Source organism: Saccopteryx bilineata, chromosome 10, assembly GCF_036850765.1.
Source record: "Saccopteryx bilineata isolate mSacBil1 chromosome 10, mSacBil1_pri_phased_curated, whole genome shotgun sequence".
Lineage (NCBI taxonomy): Eukaryota > Metazoa > Chordata > Mammalia > Chiroptera > Emballonuridae > Saccopteryx > Saccopteryx bilineata.
The window spans coordinates 81,564,539-81,591,503 of NC_089499.1; the positions used below are offsets into that span (position 1 = coordinate 81,564,539).

At 38.0% G+C, this 26,965-nt stretch overlaps 1 protein-coding gene across 11 annotated transcripts in view; it reads left to right on the plus strand.

The window, feature by feature from the left end:
* The window catches only part of CFAP20DC (CFAP20 domain containing), a 361,344-nt gene that overhangs the window by 127,529 nt on the left and 206,850 nt on the right, over window positions 1-26,965 (plus strand). For all 11 annotated transcript variants that reach the window (XM_066245008.1, XM_066245006.1, XM_066245013.1 and 8 more), the window contains one exon: window positions 16,242-16,398. In XM_066245008.1, coding sequence (XP_066101105.1) covers window positions 16,242-16,398 — 157 coding nt within the window. The remainder of the gene's footprint in view (window positions 1-16,241; window positions 16,399-26,965) is intronic.

Below are 26,965 nucleotides of genomic sequence, written 5' to 3' on the forward strand. Positions count from 1 at the left end.
AATAATAAGAAAGTGATATGAATCAGAGTGAAGTGTCATGGAAACCAAGTTTCAATAAAGGAAACTAGGCAAGATGTGAAAGTACTTGGGGGATGTGGCAATCAGGAGCCTATTAGTAACTTTAGTGACAAATTTCAATGTGTCAGAGAGGAGGCAGGCTAGTAGGCTGGTAGTAGTATAAGAAAATTGAAAGTGAAGACATCAAATACATGCTAATCATCTCTTTCAGTATGTAGATGTACTGGGCTTATTGTTAAAGTAAAAGAGATGAATCAAAGATAACTAAGATTTTGAGTCTGTGAAACTTGGAAATTATGGCTGGACTATGGAATAAATTGGTGGCTTGTATTTGCAGGTTAATATTTAAAAATCTATTTAGTATTAAGCATATATAAATGCTAAAATATTAAATTTAAATACTGTACCCTAGTTATTAAAGTTAAATCATTTAAGACATTAAGGAAATGCCTTAATGCTTTATAAATAAAATTATATGTTTTGATATTGATTTCCTTATTTATCTAAGATTGTTTAGAATTCAATGTTAGATATTTTCCAAAATAAAATCATATATGAGGTCAACATACTATTTTGTGTGTGGTTAATAAATCAAATTTGTCATTAGCTTTTATGAGTTCAGTCACCTATGTCAGTCTGGATATTTTATTGAAATCTAAGATAATCATTCTGTAAATGGCTATAATCCACATACACAGTGAATCCTTCATCCAGTGACATTTGTAGGAATACAGTATTTGGAAATAATTTTTTTTTTTACAAATAAACCTTGCTGAAATAGGAATTAAACTTGACTGAATGATCTTTCATAATTAATAAATGAGTCAGATGAATATATGCTAAGAATGCCAGCATAATTATAATTCCAATAACATAAGAAATTTACTATTCAAACAACAAAAAGTAGCTATAATAGCTTTTGTAGGGCATTGTTAGGAAAACAGCTGTGTTAGGCTTGCTTGCTTGCACTTTGCATGATTAGTGTGTGAGCACATGGCAGGGTCATGTGTGTACAGTCTATGTAAGACTATGACTGCTTGGGTGGATGGCAGATTGAGGATTGCCTGCCTGCCACTGGGAGGGCCTATTTTGCTGTTCATTCACCTGCTGCTGTGAAAAACTGTTTTCCCTGCTTGTTTGCTCATCCGTTGTTGCGAGAATCTATTAAACGGGATGGCTCCGCAGTTTCTCTACCATCGACCCAAATCCATTATGGACCTGCCTATCCTCGGCTACCAGCATTACAGTCAGTGTTCTATAACTCATCCATCTACCTCATCTTCTGGGCCCTGTCAGATGACTCAATAGAGAATATAAAAGAAAGAAGATGCAGGCAAGAATCTTGGGGTAAAGATATCAACCTGGTCACTATCTTAGGTGACTTTAGCTCATGCTTAATTTTAGAAAGCAAGCTGTCATTAATCTAGAACTTTTCTTCTGAAGGGGGTTGAATCCAGAAAAACTTGCTCACTTAGCATTTGAGGCCTTCCTAAGCTTAAGCAAGGATTAGGCATTTGTTTCTACAGTGTTCCCCATCCCAGTAAGATCAAGTCATAAGTACTTGTAATCTGTTCTAGTTATCCTAGACTTCATTAAATATAAAGATATAAATAACATGTAGCACTTAAGAGCATGGCATCTGAGTTCTGACACAGTTGTGTGACCCTATGCAAGTTCTTGCATTCATTTTCCTCATCTATAAAATGCAGATAACATGAGGTATGCATATCCTCATATTAAGGTCATTATGGTAATTTACACGAGTTAGTAAACATAAGGCTTTTAGAACAATACCAGACATGCGCCAAGCCCTAGATTATATCTTTGTTGGGCAAATAAGTTTAATGTGATTTTTATGCTCACTCTCGTTAAAAATGGCCGCTGCTGATGTGGTGATGCTCTCATGTGAAACAGCTAATTGCCTTTCATGCTTGGGAAAGTGCTTGGTTATGCTAACATGTGCTGATGAGGGACTTTTGTGCCAAAAAGTTTTAAAAGGAGGAACTAGGAGGCCATTTTGCAGAGAGACCACGTTCTTGCAGAGAGGGGAGGAACCCATGTTGTATAGCAGGGGAAGGGGAGACCACATGGAAGAGCCAGCCAAAATGCAGGCATTCAGAAGGGACTGAGTGAGGCCTTTGATTCTGGAAAAAAACAGAGAAAGTCAGTGACTTTGGGAGCCCTGAATGGAAAGGGAAGTGTTTTTCCACTGTGTGTATTTTCTCTCCCACCTGTTGCGAGCAGGAATAAAGGAAAATGGCCCATCAGTTCTTGGCTCTGTTAATTCCTTACCATCTGTCCGGATTAAATGCGAACCTGTGTTGGCCAGGTGGCTGTGATGGTGGCTGCGACTACTGGCTTTACAATCTTCTATTTAGCTAGCTCTTCAGAGGCTACTTCTTCCAGGAAGCCCTTTGTTATGTCCCCTCTGTGGGTTAGATGTTTTGAGTATAGCTCATTCCAAATCATAATCTTCACAACACTTCTTCACCTTGTATTTTAATCATATATTTTCTTCTCTATCTCCCCTTTTAGTCTTATGAGCACATCTTATGTGGCTTTCATTTCTAGCCCCTATAAGTACATAACATTTAGAAATTTTTCAATAAATGTTAGTTGACCAAATTGACAAGTCTTAATGTGCCTCTTGACATGGGGGATTAAATAATTAGTTCATTATGGACAGATTATATAAGCTTTCTAAATGTTAGGTAATTCCAGAAATATAGAGAGTATTCAAACAAATATTAAGAAATTCAGTTCTAAAACTTGCTCTTATCTCCCCTCAATTTCCTCCCAATCCAAGAGATTCTATAGCAGCAGAGGGTCGTTTCTTTTCTACTGCTGATTTAGTCTGTTCTTGATAAGCCCTTACTGAATTAAAGCTGAGTCATGTTTATGGGGAAATTTTTATATAGAGCAAGGTGACAGAATACTCCACCCACTCAGAATACCATCCCTAGGGTCCTCTCTGGTGTTGGTCAGGTATTGGCCCCAGTTCTCTGCTTTTTGCAAAAATACATTTTATTTCTTTCTATTTTTTAGGAAGTGTAGATAGTTTGGTGGTAAACTTTGCAATGCAATATTTTAAAAGCACTTCAGCTAACATTTATGTCAGAAGTTATCAACGTTAAGTCTGCAGAGCAAGCAGCCAGCTGGAGCTGAGGGGCAAGTGCCTCAGCTCCATGCATGCAGAAGTCCTGGGTTCAATTCCCGGTCAGGACATGCATGAGAAGCGATCATCTGCTTTTCTCCCTCTCCTTCTCCCACTTCTCTCTCTCTTCCCCTCTCACAGTCAGTGGCTTAATTGGTTCAAGCAAAGGCCCCAGGATGGAGTTGCCAGATGGATCCCCGTGGAGGTGATAGAGGTGCATGCAGGAGTCTGTCTCCCCTCCTCTCACTTAAAAAGGAAAAAAAAACTGTCACCACTACTTCACCCACTATAATACAGGGGGTACTTGGGTTACGACACAATTCCATTCCTACAATAGTAACAACCTGAATTTTGGTGTAAATTGAAACACACCCTAGCCTAAGTCACTTACCTATCCTGACATAGTAGTAAAATCATAATCTAGAACATAAAAACACAAAACTAAGCCACAGAAAAAAGAATACTGCGTATTCTTCCGTCATACGCAACCAAACTAGTTTGCCCATGGAGTCCCTAAGTATGACACTAACAGCATAAGCCGAAACACTCACGTGTCATTTTTTTTTAACTTTTTATGGGAGTGAGCATTGTAAACTCAAAACATTGTATGTTGAGACTGTTGTAACCTGAGAACCCCCTGTACTATGAGATATAAAACAATTCTTATATTTTCAGTGGAAACAGAAACTACTTTGGAAATACCTTTGGAAGTTTTAAAATTTACCTATTGATTCAACAATTCTACTTCTTTGTTTATATCCAAGGAAATGAACATATGCATAAACAAGGAAGACTAGTATGGGGATTTCACAACTTCATTCACAAAAGCCAAAACTTTAAATAACACAAATGTCTAAGAACAAAAGAATGAACCATCAAATTGCGGTGCAAACAAGAATGTACTACCAGTGCATGCAACAGCGGTACTTAACCTCAAGTATGCTGAGTGAAATAATTTATTTACTCTGTGATTCCATCTATAGAAAGTAGAGAACAGACAAAATTAATCTACGATGACAGAAATTAGTGGTGGCCTTTGAGACGGGTGAGTGCTGAGATTGGTTGGGAAGCTGAACAAAAGATGTGCCTGAGATGATTGAAATGTTCTGTACCTTGATGGGCTATGGTATGCAGGTGTACAAAAAGGTCAGAACTCATCGAACTCTACTCTTAAGGACTATATTTTATGGTATGAAGTCAGAAAGATTATAATTAACATATTGAGCACTTATATGCTAGGCACTATTATAAGTGTTTCCGTATATTTAGCTATAAGTCCTAACAAGTCTCTGAGAGACATACCATTATCAGCATTTTACAAATGAAGAAAGACTCAGAAAGATTAAGTAACTGTGAAGATTCTATAGCTAATCAATGGTGGAGCTGGAATCCAAACCCAGACAGTTGGGCTCCAAAGCTCAAACTCTTATATCCCATAGAGGAATATATTTAACAGGCATTGCCAGTAGGGTATAACTGGAGGAAATTACCAGAAAGAGAAAAGAGTAGAATATTGTGGTTAAATAATAGAAAATGATTTCTAATTCCAAACTTTGAAAGTTAAGTGTTTCAAAAATCTTAAGGTGTGGTCATGTGAATGGATTACAGAGTGAAGATGAGAGGAAGGCTTTTAAAGGAAAGGAGGTTAAGGGACTGTTGAGGTGTGGCACACTATGTCAAAGGCAAGGTGAACCGGCCCCAGACTGTCCAGTGTGGGTATAGGCTGGTGAGGCCGTGTCTGAAGGAGCAGGAGTGACTGAAGAGTGACTGGAAGACTGGTGACGCTGAAAGGACGGGAAAGCCTGCCAGTGCAGTGCCTCAAGCTTCAGAGAGCTTTGGATCATACCTCCTCCCAGTGCCGCTCGGCCTCACGCCTCAAAACGGGGCTTTACCAGCACAGGCGAACTCCATAAGTAAACTTCCACTCTGGGCTGAAGAGGAAGTACTATCTCAGAAACAAAGCCAAGTGTCAATTAAGGTAAGGTGTGCAGGATTCTTAGAAAAATACGGAGGGTATAAATACTTCTCAGGAGTAAGGATTTCTGAGGGCACAGTGAAAGGGTGAGTTGTGGAATTACTAAGAGAGAGATGGGGCTGCTTTTCAGGAAGAGATAGCTTGTTTGATGCGGGTGGGAATTAGGATGGAGGGATCAATTGCTGTACAGGTATGATGACAATATTCCACAAGGAACTTGCCTTTCCTTGGTTCAGCCAAGAGCTGCATCTCCAGCAATCCCAACTTCCCTCTGCTCTGTTCTTCCCATATAAGGACTTGTCATAATTTGATTTTCCTGGGGACATTGTTTTTAATACAGTAGTAATAGGTAATGCTTCTGACCATGTAGTTATAAAATTACTATTTCAATGTCTGCTTACACCATTTGATAAACACAATAGGGTGGTGATAGAGATGAATAAGATTGTTGTAAGCAGCCTTTTTTTGAGAAATTAAAACTAACGTGAAAAATTATTTTGAAAAGCACAATAAATGTCTTAAAACTTTGTTTTTTGTGGTCATTTAAAAACAACAGAATGAGCTTCTAAAATTCTAAGAAGAGATGTACTTTAAGATTGCTTGGTTATGAAATTGAGGTTTTTTGTTTGTTTCCTTTTAGAAAAGTAATGATGGCTAGAGCTGTGCACTGTTACAACTCAGGCTCTTTCTACACCTAGCAGAATGAATTTGATTATCTTCAGGCTTGGGAAATCAGGACGATGCTGGGACAATCAAGAACATGCATTAGAGTATATGTATGTGTGAGTGCCTGCACGTCCACGTGTGTGTGTGTTCCTTTCATTTGTATAATAAAGCCATATTGCCAGCATATGTCAGTAAAAATTAGAAATTTTTGCTTTTTTTTTTTTTTTTTTTTTTTCCTGAAGCTGGAAATGGGGAGAGACAGACAGACTCCCGCATGCACCCGACCGGGATCCACCCGGCACGCCCACCAGGGGCGAAGCTCTGCCCACCAGGGGCCGAGGCTCTGCCCCTCCGGGGCGTCGTTCTGCCGCGACCAGAGCCACTCCAGCGCCTGGGGCACAGGCCAAGGAGCCATCCCCAGCGCCCGGGCCATCCTTGCTCCGATGGAGCCCTGGCTGCGGGAGGGGAAGAGAGAGACAGAGAGGAAGGAGGGGGTGGGGGTGGAGAAGCAAATGGGCGCTTCTCCTATGTGCCCTGGCCGGGAATCGAACCCGGGTCCCCCGCATGCCAGGCTGACGCTCTACCGCTGAGCCAACCGGCCAGGGTGAAATTTTTGCTTTGAATCATTTTTTTTCTTTATCAGACAAGTGTTTTCATGCAGATTTACATCCTGGAAGTAACATAAGCTCTCTTATTAATCTAAGCAACAAACTAAACAGAACTATCTTCTCTCTGTCACATTACTGGCTTTCTGGGCAAACATTTTAAGAACCCATGATTTTGAATATTTTAGACCAAGAGCTTTTCCATGCTGGACTAGAGTTGCACATAAAAATAAAGTGATTAGAGATCAAGAAAAATGTCAGCCTGAACAGGAGGTGGCACAGTGGATAGAGTGTTGGCCTGGGATGCAGAGGAGAGGATCCAGGTTTGAATCCTCAAGGTCACCAGCTTGAGCATGGGCTCGTCTGGCTTGAGCATGGGCTCACCAGCTTGGGTGCAGGGGTCACTGGCTTGAGCATGATATCATACACATGGGGTCGCTGACATGACCCCATAGTCGCTGGCTTGACCCCATGATTGCCAGCTTGAATCCCAAGGTCGCTGGCTTAAGCAAGGGGTCACTGGCTCAGCTGCAGCCCACCCCCCCCCCCATCAAGGCACATATGAGAAAGCAATTAATGAACAACTAAGGTGACACAATAAAGAATTGATGGTTCTCATCTCTTTCCCTTCCTGTCTGTCTGTCCCTACCTGTCCCTCTCTCTGTCTCTGGCCTCTCTCTGTCTCTCTGCCTCTCTCGCTTAAAAAAAAGGGGGGGGGATATTTTAAGAATGGATGATATCACCTGACCAGGCGGTGGCACAGTGGATAGAGCATCAGACTGGGATGCAGAGGACCCAGATTCAAAACCCCAAGGTTGCCGGCATGAGTGGGGCTTATCCAGCTTGAGCGTGGGCTCACTAGCTTGAGCGCAGGGTCGCTGGCTTGAGCATGAGATCATAGACATGACCCCATAGTTGCTGGCTTGAGCCCAAGGTCGCTGGTTTGAGCAAGGGGTCACTCCTGCTGTAGCCCCCTGGTCATGGCACATGTGAGAAAGCAGTCAATGAACAACTAAGGAGACAAGGTACTGCAATGAAGAATTGATGTTTCTCTCTCCTTCTTGTCTTTCCCTACCTGTCTGACCCTCTCTCTGTTATCTGTTTCTCTCGGTCTCTGTCACAAAGAAAAAGAATGGATCATGTCATGAAAAATAATGCAAATGATATTTTATAAAGATCAACTATAATTCATATAATCCACCTATTGATAGTAAAAAGTTCACAGTCTTTACAAAACTTCAGGAGATATATTGCAGCATTTATATGAATAATGAGATATTTGTTGATGCTTATAAAAATTAGAATCTTTGTATTGATAAATATCAGCTAAACGAAAAAAAATTTTTTTTAATTTTTTTTAGCCAAGGAGGATTCTTTTCAGGAACTACTGTAGTTTCCCATGTAAAAGATGCTCCCATGTATAAAATACACCCTAATTTGGGGGCCTGAAATTTGAAAAAAAGACAAATGCAAAAAAGTGGGAAATGCAAGTAAAAAAATCTAATACAATATAAGCGCAAAAACAAGAGCAAAAAGTGGGAAATGCAAGTGAAAAATCTACAACCACTGTATAAGATGCACCCAGTTTTTAGACCCCAAATTTTTCAAAAAAGGGTGTGGCTTATATTGATATATGGGAAAATATGGTACTTTAATCTGTACTTCTAAGAGATTGATTCTCTAATATATTATCAACTCCTACACATTTATGGAATTTGTAGAGTGACTATAAAATGAGAGTTTGAAAGTGTATACACATGTGTGTAATCATACATGTCTTCATATATTAACACATGTACACACACCATTATTGGTTGAGTATTTTCCACAAACCATGAGTTCAGGAATAAAGGCAGCTTGACTGTGATGGATAAGAAAAGTGTGTAGTAGGTAAGGGCTGGTTTTTTGGAATTCAGAAGACAATGGACACCAATTCCCAACCATAGCGGATGAGGTCCATCCAGGTTGTCATAAATGACACTGTGTCATCATTTCTTATGGCTGAGTAGTGTTCCATTGTATGTATGGACCACATCTTCTTTATCCAACCCTCTACTGAGGCACACTTTGATTGTTTTCATGTCTTGACCACTGTGAATAATACTGTGATGAACATGGGAGTGAATGTGTCTTTCTGAACCAATGTTTTTGGATTACCCAGTAGAGCGATTGCTGGGTCATATGGTAGTTCTATTCTTAAGTTTTTGAGGGGCCACCATACTTTCTTCCATAATGGTTGCACTACTTTACATTCCCACCAACAGTGGATGAGGGTTCCTTTTTCTTCACAGCCTCTCCAACACTTATTATTACCTGTCTTGTTGATAATAGCCAGTCTAACAAGTGTGAGGTGGTATCTCATTGTAATTTTGATTTGTATTTCTCGAATAGCTAGTGCAGTTGAGCATCTTTTCATATATATGTTGAACATTTGGTGTTGTTGTTTTTGACAGAGACAGAAAGAGAGTTAGAGAGAGGGACAGACAGGCAGGAAGGGAGAGATGAGAAACATCAATTCTTCATTGTAGGTCCTTAGTTTTGTTCAGTGATTGCTTTCTTATATGTGCCTTGACCAGGGGCTACAGCAGAGCGAGTGACCCCTTGCTCAAGCCAGTGACCTTGGGCTCAAGCCAGCAACCTTGGGGTTTCAAACCTGAGTCCTCTGCATCCCAATTCGATGCTCTATCCATTGCACCACTGCCTGGTCAGGCTATATGTTGGCCATTTGTATGTCCTTTTGGAAGAACTGTCTGTTCAGGTCCTCTCCCCATTTTTTAATTGGATTGTTTGCTTGTTTGTTGCTGAGCTTTGTGAGTTCTTTGTATATTTTGGATATTAACCCCTTATCAGAGTTGTTGTTTGTAAGTATCATCTCCCATTTAGTTGGCTGCCTATTTGTTTTGTTGTTAGTTTCTTTTGCTGTGCAGAAGCTTTTTAGTTTAATACAGTTCCACTCATTTATTTTTGCCTTAAATACCCTTTCCTTTAGGGTCAAATTCATAAATTGTTCTCTCTGGCCAAGGTCCATGAGCTTAGTACCTATGTTTTCTTCTATGTAATTTATTGTTTCATATCTTATATTTAGGTCTTTGATCCATTTTGAATTAATATTTGTGCAGGTGGACAAACTATAGTTAAGTTACATTCTTTTTGCATGTGGCTTTCCAATTTTCCCAGCACCATTTATTGAAGATGCTTTCTTTTCTCCATGGTGTGTTTTTGGCTCCTTTGTTGAAGATGATTTGTCCATCCTTATACATGTGGTTTTATTTCTGGGCTCTCGATTCTGTTCCATTGGTCTGTATGTCTGTTTTTCTACCAATATCATGCTTTTTTGTTTTGTTTTGTTTTTTAATTTTTTTTTTTATTTATTCATTTTAGAGAGGAAAGGGAAAGACAGAGAGAGAGAGGAGAGAGACAGAGAGAGAGAGAAGGGGGGAGGAGCTGGAAGCATCAACTCCCATATGTGCCTTGACCAGGCAAGCCCAGGGTTTCGAACCGGCAACCTCAGCATTTCCAGGTCGACGCTTTATCCACTGCGCCACCACAGGTCAGGCTATCATGCTGTTTTGATGATCATAGTTCTGTAGTATAATTTGAAGTCAGATAGTGTGATACCTCTTGTTCCATTCTTTTTTCTCATGATTGCTTTGACTATTCAAGGTTTTTTATGGTTCCATACAAACCTGGTAATTTTTTGTCCTATTTCTTTTAAATGTTACATTTGGATTTTGATGGGAATTGCATTAAATTTGTATATTGCTTTGGGTAATATGACTATTTAAACTATGTTGAGTCTTCCAATCCATGTACATAGAATATTTTTCCATTTTATTGTGTCTCTTTCAATTTCTTTCAATAATGTTTTGTATTTTTTAGTATATAGGTCCTTCACATCCTTTGTTAACTTTATTCCTAGGTATTTTATTTTTATTTGTTGCAATTGTAAAAGGAATTGTTTATTTTAGTACATTTTCTGAGGTTTCATCATTGGCATATAGAAAAGCAATAGATTTTGGTATATTGATTTTGTATCCTGCAACTTTACTATATTGGTTAGATTTTTTTATGGAATCTTTGGGGTTTTCTATATATAGGATCATGTCATCTGCAAAGAGTGATACCTTTACTTCTTCTTTCCTGATATGGATGCCTTTTATTTCTTTCTCTTGCCTGATCACTCTGGCTAAAACTTCCAGAATTATGTTGACTAAGAGTGGAAAGAGTGGGCATCCTTGTCTTGTTCCTGATTTTAGAGGAAAAGCCTTTATTTTTTCACCATTTAGTATGATATTAGCTGATGGTTTGTCACATATGACCTTTATTATGTTGAGGTACTTTCCTTCAAGTTCGATTTTATTGAATTTTTTAAACATAAAGGGATATTATATCTTATCAAGTGCCTTCTCAGCATCTATTGATAGGATCATATAATTTTTTTTTCTTCATTTTGTTGATGTGGTATATTACATTGATCAATTTCTGTATGTTGTATCCTTGTGCTCCTGGAATGAATCCCACCTGATTGTGATGTATTATATTTTAAATATGGTGTTGTATTTGATTTGCTAGTATTTTGTTTAGGATTTTTGCATCTGTATTCATTAGAGATATTGGTCTGTAGTTTTCTTTTTTTGTGTTCTCCTTGCTAGGTTTTGTTATGAGGGTTACGTTGGCCTCATAAAATGTGTTTGGGAGTATTGATTCTTCTTCTGCTTTTTGGATGGTTTGAGAAGGATAGGTATCAAATCTTTGAATGTTTGGTAGAATTCGCTAGTGTAGCCATCTGGTCCTGGACTTTTGTTTTTGGGGAGGTTTTTGATAGTTATTTCTATTTCCTCCTTGCTCATAGGTCTATGTAGGTTTTTCCACTTCTTGGTGACTCAGTCTAGGAAGATTGTATAGCTCTAGGAATTTATCCATTTCTTCTAGGTTGTTGAATTTGGTGGCATATAGTCTTTCATAATATTCTACTATGATCCCTTATTTATCTATGATGTCTGTGGTAATTTCTCCTCTTTCATTTCAGATTTTGTTTATATGAGTACTTCCTCTTTTTTCCTTAGTGAATCTAGTCGTGGTTTGTCAATTTTATTGATCTTTTCAAAGAACCAGCTCTTTGTTGTTTTTTTCTTTAGTTTTTTGTTCTCTATTTCATTTAGTTCTGCTCTAATTTTTACTCTTTCCTTTCTTCTGCTGATTTTGAGTTGCCTTTGTTCTTCTATTTCTAGTTCCTAAAGAAATGATGTTAGGTCATTTACTTGAGATCACTATTGTTACTTGATACAAGCCTGTAATGATATAAACTTCCATCTTATTACTATTTTTGCTCCATCCCAGAAATTTTTGTATGTCATGTTGTCATTTTTATTTGCCTGTGCATATCTTTTGATCTCTGCTTTTATTTTTCTTTAACCCAGTCATTTTTTAGAAGTATGTTGTTTAATTTCCACATTTTTGTGAGTTTCTTTACTTCCTTTTTATAGTTGAATTCTAATTTCAAAGCCTTATGGTCAGAAAATATGCTTGGTATAATTTCAGTCTTCCTGAATTTGTTGATGTTAGTTTTGTGGCCCAACGTATGGTCTGTTATTGAGAGTATTTCATGTACACTGGTGTAGAATGTATAATCTGACATTTTGGGATTAATTGTCCTATAAATGTCTATTATGTCTATTTGGTCTAGTGTGTCACTTAAGACTGATTTTTCTTAATAATTTTCTGTTTGGATGATCTATCTAAAGCCGTCAATGGTGTGTTGAAATCTCCAAGTATGATTATGTTTTTGTCTGCTTCTACTATTAGATCAGTTAATAGATGTCTTACATATTTTGGTGCTCTCTGGTTCAGTGCATATATATTAAGAAGTGTTATGGTTTCTTGATACAATATCCCCTTTATCATTATGAAATGACTATCTTTATCTCTGGTTAATTTTGTAGTCTTGAAGTCAGTGTTATAAGATATGAGTATGGATACACCTTTCCTTTGGATATTATTTGCTTGGAGAATTGTTTTCCAGCCTTTTATTTTGAGTCTGCTTTTATCCTTGCAGCTTAGATGTATCTCTTGAAGGCAGTATATGGTTGGGTTTTGCTTTTTGATCCAATCTGCTACTCTTTGTCTCTTTATTGGTGAGTTCAGTCCATTTACATTTAGGATAATTATTGACATTTGAAGATTTTGTATAGCCATTTTGTTTTGTTTTCTGGTAGCTCTGTGTCTTGTTTGGTTCTTCTCTTTTTTGTTTCTGTCAGTTGTTTTTGTTTGGAGGCATTCTATACTTCTTTACCATTTCTTCTTTTTTTAAAGCTGTATATTTCAGTAGTGGCTTTTTCATGGGTGATTATCATTAGGTTTTAAGAGAAAAATGTTCATATGAACAAGAGTCCTTGGTATTCTTAGTGCTCCTTCACTCCATCCTCCTTTGATACTACAGATCTTTATGCTCTCCCCTTTTATGTTATTGTTGTCACAGATTATCTTTGTTTTTATAGTGACTTTGTTAGAGCTTTTACTTGTAGTTTTGATTTGTTTTGTTCTTTGTGTCTGGTCAAATAATCCCCTTGAATGCATATTTCCTGAAGTTAGAGTTTTCTGGTGATAAATATCCTCAGCTTCTGTATGTCTGGAAAAATTTGTATTTCTCCTTTATATTTGAAGGATAATTTGATGGATATGTATTCTTGGTGGGTAATTCCTCTTTCAGTACTTTGAATGTTTGGATCCACTCTCTTCTGGCTTGTAGAGTTTCTGCTGAGAAGTCCGATGATAGCCTAATGAGCTTTCCTTTATATGTTATGTTCTTCTTTTCCCTAGCTGCCTTGAGGATTCTTTCTTTGTATTTTTGGCAATTTTGTTACGATGTGCCTTGGAGTAGGTCTCTTTGGGTTGAGGTAACTCGGTGTTCTGTTTGCTTTAGATTCAAGACTCTAACTCTTCCCATGGGCTTGGGAAGTTCTCATCAATTATTTGTTCCAACAGGCCCTCCATTCCCTTCTCCCTCTCTTCTTCTTCTGATATACCCATTATTCTTAAATTGCTCTTTCTGATGGAGTCAGACAATTCTTGTAGAGCTCTCTCAGTTTTTAATTCATGAGTCTCTTTTCTCTTCTTTCTGTAGCATCTTTAGTTGCCTGTCTTCAGTGTCACTGATTCTTTCCTCTGTCTGGCTTGTTCTGCTAGCCAAACTTGTTATCTCAGTTCTCAATCCATATATTGAGTTCTTCATCTCTGTTTTTAAAGTGTCAATCTGCTTGGCGAGCTGTTCATTTTGTTTTCTGAGTTCATTAAGTTGCCTATAGTGTCTTCTTGCATCTCATTATTTTGAGAACTTCAATTTTGAATTTTCTATCATTTAAATTCAAGGTTTCCAAGTGATTTTTTTTTCTGGAGATTTTTTATTTTCTTTCTGAACTGTATCTGTCTTGTGTAGCTATGGTATTCGATTTCTTCCTTGATGGTATTTGAGAGGGGTGTTGTTAAGAACACTAACAAAAACAACTAGAAAAATGAAAAATAAAAAAATACAATTAAAAATGTAAAAAATTTTAAATTATGCCAAGTATAGAAGAAAACGACAGAGGAAAAAAAGATTGAAAACCAAAAATAAATAAAAATCCAGAAAAAAATAAGAATAAAATATATAAAAATTAAAATGAAATTCAAAAAAAGTGAAAGAAAACAGTATAAGAGAAAAAAGGGGGGAAAATGAAGAAAAAAAGAAGGAAAAGTAAATTTTGGTTTTGAGAGGTTTCTTCCAGTAGGTGTCACTATATAACAAGTTTTAGCTTTGTGACGTTCCTGGGCTGTCCTCTGCTGAGATATTGCTGTCACAGAGAGGTAAGCAAAGCCACAGTCTCAGTGGTAGGTAGGGCGTGTTGTGAGGACGTTACAGCTTTGGCTTTATGGTTTTGACCTTCTGGCTTTATGGCTCTAGTAATGACCATCTCAGGCTTCCAGGCACTCCTCCCATATCAACAGATGCGGAGTACACTACTGTTATTCAAGGGAGAGAGTGGCTCTGGAGAACTGGCTGTGGGGTTTGTCTCTGCCACTCTCCTTACTGCAAGGTGAGGGAGGGGGGTCTGGGAGGCTGGGGGCTCGCACTTTAGCTTTCTAGGTCTCTGCTGAGTGTGGGCTGCAGGCAGACCATGGGAACACTGGCTGCATTGGTTTATCTCCCCCTCTTCTCCTCTATCTCACCACTTCTCCCAGCAGAAGGAGACCCAGTCACTCCGAGTTTTCCTCTCCATACCCCTCAGACAAAATCCACAGATTTTGAGATTAATAAAACCCTCTACTATCATACTGCCTAAAGATCTAGAGTTCTTTCCCAAAGTTGACAGAATCTTTTCTCATGATGGGACCTCTGTGTATGACCAGTGTATGCTCTATATCAGGGGTAGTCTACCTTTTTATACCTACCACCCACTTTTGTATCTCTGTTAGTACTAAAATTTTCTAACCACCCACCGGTTCCACAGTAATGATGATTTATAAAGTAGGGAAGTAACTTTACTTTATAAAATTTATAAAGCAGAGTTACAGCAAGTTAAAGCATATAATAATAATTACTTACCAAGTACTTTATGTTGGATTTTCGCTAAGTGTGGCAGAATAAGTCTTTATAAAACAACTTACTATAGTTAAATCTATCTTTTTATTTATACTTTGGTTGCTCTGCTACTGCCCACCGTGAAAGCTGGAACACCCACTAGTGGGCAGTAGGGACCAGGTTGATTACCACTGCTTTAAATTATGATGGCTTCTCTGGAAAAATCAAAGCAGTTCTTTTTTATTATTATTACATGAGAGGTGGGAGGCAGAAAGACAGACTCCCTAGTTGAGAATCACATTTGCTTTGCCAGCCCTTCCTCGCAGCATGTGACGTAGGCTCCACAAAGCAGACACAGCCATGTCAGGCTTTGTTCAGGAGAGAGAAACATGAAGAAGAAGAAATCCACTTTGGTGAGAGTTTGCAGGGAAGAAGAAATCTAATTTTCAGGAGCAGGAGCAGCAATCACAGAAGTTCTGGAACCCAGAGCCCAGCACTAGAGTGTGAATTATGAAGGCCTTGCCCAGTGGCAGCAGCTACTGGGACCCTCCTCGAACAGTCCTGTGGTGGGGCTGGGCATGCTCTTGGCTTTAGCTTCCAAGCCTGACTTTCCAGATCTCTTTGAGATTCTTCTTCATGTTTCTCTCTCCTGAACAAAGCCTGACATGGCTGTGTCTGCTTTGTGGAGCCTACGTCACATGCTGCGAGGAAGGGCTGGCAAAGTAAATGTGTTTCTCAACTAGGGAGAAAGGACTTGTGTGGCAAAGTCACCAAAGTCCTGATCAAGATCCACCCGGCAAACCCCCTATGGTGCAATGCTCTGCCCATCTGGGGCCACTGCTTTGTTGCTCAGCAACTGAGCTATTTTAGTGCCTGAGGTGAAGCCATTGAGCCATCCTCAGTGCCTGGGGCCAACTTGCTCGAACCATTTGAGCCATGGATGCAAGAGGAGAAGAGAGAGAAGGAGGAAGGGGAAGAGAGGGGTGTAGATGCAGGTGGTCACTTCTCCTGTGTGTCCTGACTGGGAATTGAACCCAGGACTTCCACATGCTGGGCCAACGCTCTACCACTGAGCCAACTGGCCAGGGCCCAAGGCAGTTCTTAAGAAAATTGAAGCCCAAAGGGAGATATATTTGCCTAAAGGGAGAATTGATATGGGACTGGTTGATCCAGACCTTAAATCTCTGGACTTTCCACATACATATGGATTATTCATTTATGTGCTTATAGAAAGTACTTATTCTTTCTTCCTTTTCTTTATTTTAGTGGTGCAACCTATGCATTGACTTGGTGGCATTTACCAGTGAAATATTCAAGGGAGCGGTTTTCCAGTCACTGGATGGAATTACTGTCTCAGCTAACTGTAAGCTACGGAAGATCTTCACTTTAAAATCCAAGCCTCAAGACACTGCTGATGAAGATGGTATGTTCAAGTTGCTATCAAGATTTTAAATTCTCCAATGTGTTTTTAAAATTAGACATGCCTTTTGAGAGTATGAGTCCATGGTAGTGGGGTTTTGTTTAATTTATTTTATTTTATTGTGGAAAGAATACTTAACATGAGATCTATTCTTTAATAAATGTTTAAGTAGAGTCAGGGATTTTAGTTGTAAGCAACACAATTTTCTCTAGGTAGTTGAAAAAGAAAAATAATTTATTTAAGGAAATTAGCCGGGTCATAGAATCTCAAAGAGATCTGGAAAGTCAGGCTTGGAAGCTAAAGCCAAGAGCATGCCCAACCCCACCACAGGACTGTTCAAGGAGGGTCCCAGTAGCTGCTGCCACTGGGCAAGGCCTTCATAATTCACACTCTAGTGCTGGGCTCTGGGTTCCAGAACTTCTGTGATTGCTGCTCCTGCTCCTGAAAATTAGATTTCTTCTTCCCTGCAAACTCTCACCAAAGTGGATTTCTTCTTCTTCATGTTTCTCTCTCCTGAACAAAGCCTGACATGGCTGTGTCTGCTTTGTGGAGCCTACGTCACATGCTGCGAGGAAGGGCTGGCAAAGCAAATGTGATTCTCAACTAGGGAGAAAGGACTTGTGTGGCAAATTCACCAAAGTAAGAAGGTCTAAAAGATATTGGACATCTAAAATATGCCCACTATATTACCTTATTACTCTGTTTACATTTCTTGAAGTCATTTGGGAGAAATGATATTGATATATTAATTTTCTAATGATCATGTTCAAATAGAAAGATGGTTAAACTTTTCCCCATAATATATATTTCTAGAGGAACTGGAAACTTATGCATTAATTATTCTTTCTATGATTGACAAATATACTCTGTAGATAAGCAGGCCATCTAGAATTCATAAAGCAGCACAAACTCTCCTGTTAGGCTAATCTTAAACAACTGAAAGTATGAAGAGAATACCGATGCTGCCCTTTGATTTTCACCCAGGATTATTTTTTAACAAAATCAGTTCTTCTAGAAGCCCAGGGAACAGAACTGCACATAAGAAGCCAAAGGTGGTTTCTTAGAAGTTTGTATGTAGACCTAGACTTGTACTCCATCTGGATGAGGGTCTAAGAAATCCTTGTGTGGCTCCCTCTGTGAAACAGGACACTGTGCCTGTACATTTTATTTGATAATAAAACGTAGCAGTGAGTTACCAGCAGCTCTCCAATGAAATCACAAGCCAGAAAATGTGTTGCTCATCTTATGTACCACTTAATCTCTATATGAAAAAGTGAGATTCCATTTTTTAAAAAATAGAATTCAGCTAATACAAAACCTTTATAGAAATAGATATGCATTCCACATCAGATCATTAGAGGTGAATCATAACCTGATTTATATTTTTAAATGTCATGAAAAAAAAGCAAATCAAAAATTGACAAATTAAATACATTTTTTTATCAAACTGATCCTTCCCCAAGCCCACTAAAATTAATGTAAGAATAAAATGGGTATAAGCCCACCAGGATGAACAGGAGGTAAGAACAAATGATGTTCATAAATCTAGTGGGACTGAGGACTGAAAACTGACTTAGAATGGCAAAAACTGAAACTTTTGGGTTTATGGAAAATTTGACAATGAAATTTATAACATAGACCCTCAGAGGGCTCAAGAATTGGCAATCCTAGGTACTGCCATAGGCAGGGTAAAGGGGTGTGGCTAAAAATAGAGAGATTGGTTAAAATGCTACATAAGTTTCTATAGGACCCCAGGTCCCCTGTCCATGACCATATAACCAGGAAATGAGATTTATTCTCAGGGAAACTGAACCACTGAGCTTTTGGACTCAAGTAGACTGAGTACATGGTAGAGACACCAAAACAAATAAACAGGAAGAAAGAAATAAGGTAGAAAATAGATTTATGTTTTCTCAAAGTTAAGAAAAGATACTGACTTCATCTATAAAATGAGAATAATTTGTTCCTGCTTCAATAAATATTTTATTTCAGTTTATTATATAATAACTTTTTATATGCATATAAAAACATTCACAAATCATGCTCAGCTTGAGGAATTACTACAAAGTGAATCCATTTTTATAACTATCACCCAGGTCAAAAACAACACTACAAGCATCCTCTAAGCCCTGCTTTGTCCCCTCCCAATAATGATCTTCCTTTTCCATCTGAGAATTAACTATCCTAATATCTAACATCGCAGACTAATTTCAGTTTTATATAAATGGATTCCTGTAGTACATATTCCTTCATTCGTACATCCTTTCAGAAAACATTGTGTTTGTTTCATCTGTGTTGTTGCTGATTTTCACTACTGTGTAGTATGCCACTGTAGAATATACCACAATTTATTTATCCATTTTAAAGGCCCTGGCTGGTTGGCTCAGTGGTAGAGCATCGGCCTGGCGTGCAGGAGTCCCAGGTTCAATTCCCGGCCAGGGCACACAGGAGAAGCGCCCATCTGCTTCTCCACCCCTCCCCCTCTCCTTCCTCTCTGTCTCTCTCTTCCCCTCCTGCAGCCGAGGCTCCATTGAAGCAAAGTTGGCCCGGGCGCTGAGGATGGCTCTGTGGCCTCTGCCTTAGGTGCTAGAGTGGCTCTGGTCTCAACAGAGCGACGCCCCAGATGGGCAGAGCATCGCCCCCTGGTGGGCTTCCCGGGTGGATCCCAGTCGGGCGCATGCGGGAGTCTGTCTGACTGTCTCCCTGTTTCTGGCTTCGGAAAAATACAAAAAATAAAAATAAATAAATATTTATCCATTTTAGGTTATTTTGATGAGGATCTGTGTATGTGTTTCTCTGGATATTTATTGAGGAGCTAAATAAATAACATACTTTAGCATTGTTAATTCCAGTTGTTACATGTTTTTTATTCTAGAATTTTATTAGATTCTTTTTTAGTTTTTATTCCTCAGCTGAAATTTTCTATCTTGTTATCTAATTTCTCAAATATATGTACCAAAATTAATTTAAAGGCTGTGGCTAATAATTACAATTTCTGTCTTTCCTGTGAACCTGTTTCTGGTGCCTGTTTTTCTCTTGGTCTTGTCACTTGGTATGCCTGATAAGTTTTGAGTGAATACTATGAGGCTCTGTATTGTTTTGTCCTTCTCTAAAGATATAGTACCAAAAATATAAAATTAAAACAAAGCCCAAAAGATTGAAAAAGAAATGGAAATGTTTAAAATATTAGAAGTTAGTTCAAGAGGTTCACCATCAGAGTAATAGAATTCCAAGATGAGACACTAAAGAAAACATAAAGATGAAATATAGATTTTCCAAAATTAAAGGCCAGGTGTTTTCAGATTGACTTTCAACTCATACACACAAAAAAAAGGACTTACCATTGTATAATTTCAGAGCAGAGGGGAAAAGAGAATACCCTTATAAGTTACACACAAAGAACTAGGAATAAGAATGATGTCTGACTTCATACAGCAACATTAGATGGTAGAACCCCTTGAAAGTATACTTTCAACAGTCTAAAGAAAAATTATTTTCAAGTTAGAATTCTACACTATTTCAGTTTATCAATTAAATGAGTAAAGAATAAACATATTGCCTGACCAGGTGGTGGCACAGTGGATAGAGCGTCAGACTGGGATGCAGAGAACCCAGGTTCAAAACCCCTAGGTCACCAGCTTGAGCACAGGCTCAACAGCTTGAGTGTGGGGTCGCTGGCTTGAGTGTGGCATCATAGACATGACCCCAAGGTCGCTGGCTTGAGCAAGGGATCACTCACTCTGCTGCAGCTCCTCGGTCAAGGCACATATGAGAAAGCAATCAGTGAACAACTAAGGAGACTAAGGAGCCACAATGAAGGATTGATGCTTCTCATTTTTCTCCCTTTCTGTCTGTCTGTGTCTCTCTCACTGTCTCTGTCTCTCTTTCTCTGTCTCTGTCATACAAAAAAATTTTTTTAAATAAAAAGGGATAAACATATATGCAGACATGCAAGTTGTAAAAAATTGAATTATTTATATCCTTTCTCAGAAAATATCTGGAAGATATTCTCCACAAAAATTCAGGAGAAAATTAAGAAGAGGGCATATACAGGGTCCAAAAATCAAGATTTCATTCAGGAGAAAAGCGAAGGGAATTTCCAGAATTATGCTGAAAGGAATTAAAAGAATGGCACACACTTGTGCAGCACATTTAGAGAATAGTCCAGATTTTAGCAGGAAAATGGAGCTTTCATGGGGAAAGTCTTTAGGAAAACAATGTATCTGATAGAACATGATGTGTTTGAACACAGAAAATAAAATCAGTTGTGATTTTACAGTGCTAAGGAGGAGTTTGGGAAGAATTATTGTTAAGAATGTAGAAACTTCATGACAAAGCAGTGATCAACTCCAAGGAAAACAAAAAGTTGTATAATAAAGGAATTGTAATCATAATATATCGTATGGCTCAGATGTATACAACATTTTCTTTCATAGACTATTTTTTAGAGAAGTTCTAGATTCACAGCAAAATTGAGAGGAAAGTACTTAGAGTTTCAAATGTTCCTTTTCCTCACACATGCATAATCACCCAGCTATGACCACCCACACTAGACTGGTCCTTCATTACCATTAATGAGCATACATGAAAACAGCATTATCACCCAGAGTCCATGGTTTACGTTAGCACTTCAAATGAATAATTACCTGTGTCCACTGTGATAGTATCATACAGAATAGTTTCACTGCCCTAAAAGTATGAGTTCTAATTATTCATCTGTCCCCCCCAGTTACTGTCTGCAACCATTGATCTTTTTACGTCTCTACCGTTTTGCCTTTTTCAGAATGTCATGTATGTGGAATCACGCATCATGTAGCCTTCAGATTGACTTCTTTAACTTAGTAATATGCATTTAAGGTTCCTGCATATCTTTTTTTTGGCTTTAGAGCTCATTTTATTTTACTCCATTGTCTGGCTGTACCACAGTTTATTTATCCAGTCATCTATTGAAGGGCATATTGGTTGCTTCCAAGCTTTGTCAATTATGAATGAAGCTGCTAGAAAACATTCTTGTGCAGATTTTCATGTGGACATAAAATTTCAACTCATTTGGGTAAATACCAAGGAGCACAGTTGCCAGTTCATATGGTAAGAGTGTGTTTAGTTCCATAAGAAACTGCCAAAGTGTTTTCCACAGTGACTGCACCATCCTGCACTCCCGCCATCAAGGAGTGAGGGCTCCTGTTGCTCCACAGCCTTGCCTGCATTTGGTATTGTCAGTGTTTTGGATTTTTGCCATTCCAGTAGGTGTGTAGTGTCACTACTTTATACATAATTTTAATAATGTAAAACACTAATACCTTTTCCAAAAATTATGAAAAATCTTATTTGTAGGATGTAGTGAGGGAAGGAAGGCAGGGTGCTGGTTTAACAGTGCTAAATCCTCTTTTATCCAAAATGGGATATCAGAGATATTATTTAAAACTGTTAAGTGCAGAAATATTAATAAGGCTCCTATTTATAAATATAGATGTAAATATTAGAAGATTTAGAAGATGTAGGTGAAAGGCTTGAAAATAGTTTCTTCTGCATTGTGGGATGAAGTCAGAGGTGGCAGTTGGGGAACAATGGTATGATGTTTTTTTCTCATAATTTCCTAATACTCTTAATTTTTGAACAATATACATGCATTTTGTTTTATAATTAATTTTTTAAAGTTAAAGGATAATCTAAAAGATTCCAAGGACAAGCATTGGTGTAATTTCTTTCAGGTTTTTAGAAGGCCTAAAAAAAGCCTTATAAATGTGGCATCTCAGATGACATAGAATGTTCTGAATAGACTTGGGGAGCGTACTGTGGTGCAGGGCATTAGGAAGGAGAACCTCATGTTCCTCAGTTAGCTATAGGGACTTAACCTTGTAGAGCAGTGGTCCCTAACCCCCGGGCCGCGGACCAGTACCAGTCCGTGGACCATTTGGTACCAGTCCGCAGAGAAAGAATAAATAACTTACATTATTTCCATTTTATTTATATTGATATTTAAGTCTGAACGATGTTTTATTTTTAAAAAATGACCAGATTCCCTCTGTTACATCTGTCTAAGACTCACTCTTGACACTTGTCTCGGTCACATGATACATTTATCCGTCCCACCCTAAAGGCCGGTCCATGAAAATATTTTCTGACTTTAAACTGGTCTGTGGCCCAAAAAAGGTTGGAGACCACTGTTGTAGAGTACTTGCCCTATCTCTATGCTTCACTCTCCTCATTGGTAAAATGAGGATAATAATTGTTCCTGGGTTAGAGAAATCCTGTTATTATTCCTAGTGAAAGTATGTGTGTCAAACAAGTCATCTTGGTTTAAATTATCAATAAATTAAACTGATTAAATGTATTAATTAAACTGAATTGAAACTATAGAGCCTAAAGATATGGATTACTGTTTCCATAGTCCATTGCTGTGATCATGTACAAACTTTGTGTTTTTGTGTGTGTTCTGAACATGTCTGAACTTTGTTTCCTCCAACATTACTATAATATAAAGTTCTTGTGAAGATCTAATCAAATACAAAAATATATATGAAAAGACAAACTGTAACACAGTGTGCAGGTGCTACACATTTATCTGTCTCTATACATCAGGAGCTGGAATGCACACAGCCTCGGCTTCAAGAAGCTCGGGGTCTCGCAGGGAAATCTGTGTGTGTGTGCGGCTCACAGTACCTGGTGCGGGTACTTAACAGGCGCTAAGAGGAGAGTTTGGAGCACCAGCGCCCTGCCTGAGAGAACCACTCAGTGAGCACTTGATTTTTCAGATCGGTTAAAAACTTGAGCACCGACAAAGGTTGCCATTTGAATTTGCCAAATTAAAGCATTAAAACTACAATTATTTTCATTGTTTCATTAAATGAAAGGATGTTTAAACACACACATGCATAAACACACACAGGGAATGTCCTAATGTCAGAATAAAGGCTGACATTTTTTACTACAGGCCAGTAGAAATGAGTTCATGGATCAATATTTGTTTATACTTTTGTTTGGTCTATACCAGCATAGAGAAATAAGCCTTTGAAACTGCATTGTGAAATAATTTCCCAAGTTATGAAAGTGAACAATGAGAAAAGGGAGTATTTCGGGCAGAGGAAAAGAGTGTATGTGTTTAACGATACGACATCATGAGTGGATCTGATGTGTTAAAGGAGCAGGGAGTTCTTTGTGGTACATGGCAGGGGGAAAAGGTATGATATAACGTAATATTGCATTACTAGGCTGCATACTTGGGGTAACAGAGATGTAGGGCAAAGTGCTATCCTCAGAGTTCACTGTGTAATTATAGACAGTAGAAAAGTTAATGGTACAGGAGTTCATTCTGAAGACAATTAGCTAAAAGAGGGTAAAGGATAACATAGTATGGGGCACATTGAGTGTCCCTGGTCAAGGAGGTTGGCAACAGAAGTGATAGCAGTAGTGGTGATGATGATGATAGCAGCACTGTCTGTTGTAAACACTTAATATATATGGACTTAATTAAATCCTCATAACAACCCTATGAGGTGGTTGTTACTATTACCCTCATTTTACAAATAGGGACACTGAGGCACAAAGAAGTCAGATATTGTACCCAGTGTCATGCAGTTAAGAAGTAGAGGCAGGGTTTGAACACTGGCAATAATAGGACTTGAGTGTATGCTCCTAATTACTACTCTCGTGGGAACATAGAAGGGTAGGGAAATAAAGGAAAGATACAAAAGATGTTGTGGAAGAAGACCATGTTTAGAGTATAGATATTACAATAAATAATAGATATCTCTGTCTTTCTTAGTGAAGGAAGGGTTGTTTTCTTCTGCAAAAACAGTCTAGTCAGTCATAGTTTTGAGACTTTTAAACAGGGGACTTTTTAATCTGTATCTTACATTCCATTCTGGGATTCAATAAGTAAATATTGTATTAAATGTTTGCTTGAGCTCAATATTGTGTTGTCCTGGCCTTATTTAGATTTTCACTATCCTACTCTAGAACCTCTTAAACTCACCTAAACATTGCCCCACTCCTTTTCCATTTTCTGTTCCGTGGATCTAATAGAAAGTGAATCACTGAAATCTTAATACAACAATTAACTAGTTTTTCTCTTTCCTAGAGGAATGATCTGCTGGACAAGTAGCAAAGCAGGCTGATTTAATTTTATTTATTACTTTATGGTTCCTAATGGAACATAGAGTGGTATTTTTAGGTATTTGCATGACTGAATTACTGACTAACTTGTTTCTTTCTGCATTTTTTGAAGAAAAAAAAACAGAATACAATGTAGATAGGTAAAAGAAAGAGGAGAGAAAAGAGAAGACAAGAAAGAGCAAGCAATTATCCATTGAGAATGGCTATATGCTATGCCAATGAGGATTTTACAGGTCTCAGTGTTCTTTCTAAATTATCAGTACTGGGAAGTGTATATTCTATGCTTAGAGATGCAAGAAGAGAATAATTAAAGGTATGATTTCAGACTGAGATCCCGAGGTCATAGGTTGGGTCTCCACATTTTTATCTCTCCCGCATGACCTGGCACTGGTAACCTGTTTGATGAATTAATAAAGTAAGGATTGGCTAATTGTTCACTCAATTATTTATTCATTCACTCTCTGTGTTCAATAAACCTTTATTGAGTGTCAAGCAATGTGAAGAAAATTATCCCTTCAAAGGCCACAGAAAAAAATAGAATCACTGATGTCTTGCCTTAACAGACTCATTGAGCAAAGAAAGGTTTCAGAGGTCATCTAATCCAATATCTTAATTATGCATATGAGGAAAATCAGGCCCATTAGTTATGAGGCATCTTGTGTTGAGGTCACAGAGGTAGAACATGAGGCCAAGCCTCTGACTGACTGTCCCTTCCCAACAGTAAGTAGTACACAAATTTACCTTTCTCAGTAACTGGAATGGTTTAGCATTTTTCATAATTAACATTGTTGGGTGTTTTCCTACCTCTCTCTTTATCTCCAGGTCAGGAGAGTGCACATCAGACCCAAATCTCATCAGTTTAAAGCTGCATTCCTACTCCTTGTAGGGGAGTTGAACACAAAATAGCCTTGCCTAGCAAACCACTGCAGAGCAAGCAAGGGGACTGTCTCAGCATTGTCAAGTATGGGTCATGAATATCTATATATCAAGACTTGTAATTATTTAATTAAAATATCAATTTTATCATTAAATATTATAAAATATTTATCAGAACTTCACATATTAAAAATTCTAAGAATAACAATTCCACTTAGAACAGCATCCAAAATAATTAAATATCTAGAAATAAATTTAACCGAGCAGGTAAAAGACTTTTCACTGAAAACTATAAAGCATTGCTAAAAGAAATTAAAGTTAACTGAAATAAATGGAAAGACATTTTGTGTTCATGGATTGCAAGACTTACTTTTGTTAAGATGTCAGTATTATCCAAAGAGATCTAAAGATTCAATACAATCTCTCTCAAAATTTCAATAGCCTTTTTTTAAAAGAAATGGAAATATTGATCCTCAGATTCATATGGAATTTCAAGGAGATGGCCAAAAATAATCTTGACAAAAGAACAAACTGAAGTATTAACACTTTCAGAATTCAAAACTTACCTCAGAGTTACAGTAGTCAAAACAGTTTGGTACGGGTAGAATAGACATATAGCCCAAGGGAATAGAATTGAGACCAGAAATGACTTATACATCTGATTTTGACAGGGGTGCAAGGAACAGTCAATGGGGAGAGAACAATCTCTTCAGTAATGGTTCTGGGACAATTGGATGTCCACATGCACAAGAATGAGGTTGGACCCATATCTCACACCAAATATAAAAAGTTAACTCAAAATGGATCAGTGATCTAAATACAGAGGTGGGAAAAACTAGGTTTACAGTTGTTATACAAATAATACACTAGTTATTAAATAATAAAACAAGAATAATCTGTGTGTTTCATGTATTCACAACTGTAAATCTCCATTTGCCCATCCCTGTATAAGAGCTAATAGGAAGAAAATAGACCTGAATCTGGCCAAAGATTCCTAAATATGACACCAAAAGCACAGCAAAAAAATTTTTTAAATAGATAAATGGACATCAAAACTTAAAACTTTTGTGTATAAAAGAAGGCTATGAAATTGAAAAGACAACAAAATGGGAAAAACTATTTGCAAGATAGGATATATATTCTGGTTCTACATATACAGAGTGTATATTCTGTTATAATCTGATATCTGGAATATGTAAAGGACTCATACAACTGAACAAAAGGACTCAAAACCCAATTAGAAAATGGTCAAAGGGCCTGACCAGGCAGTGGCACAGTGGATAGAGTGTCAGCCTGGTACACCAAGGACCCATGTTTGAAACCCCAAGGTCACCAGCTTGAGCGTGGGCTCATCCGGCTGGAGTGTGGCTCACCAGCTTGAGTGTGAAATTATAGATATGACCCTATGGTTGTGGCATGAGCAAGGGGTCACTAACTCAACTGGAGTCTCCCAGTCAAGGCACATATGAGAAGCAATCAATGAACAACTAAGGTGCTGCAACTATGAGTTGATGCTTCTCATCTCTCTCCCTTTCTGTCTGTCCTTCTCTGATTTTCTCTCTCTCAAAAAAAAAAATAT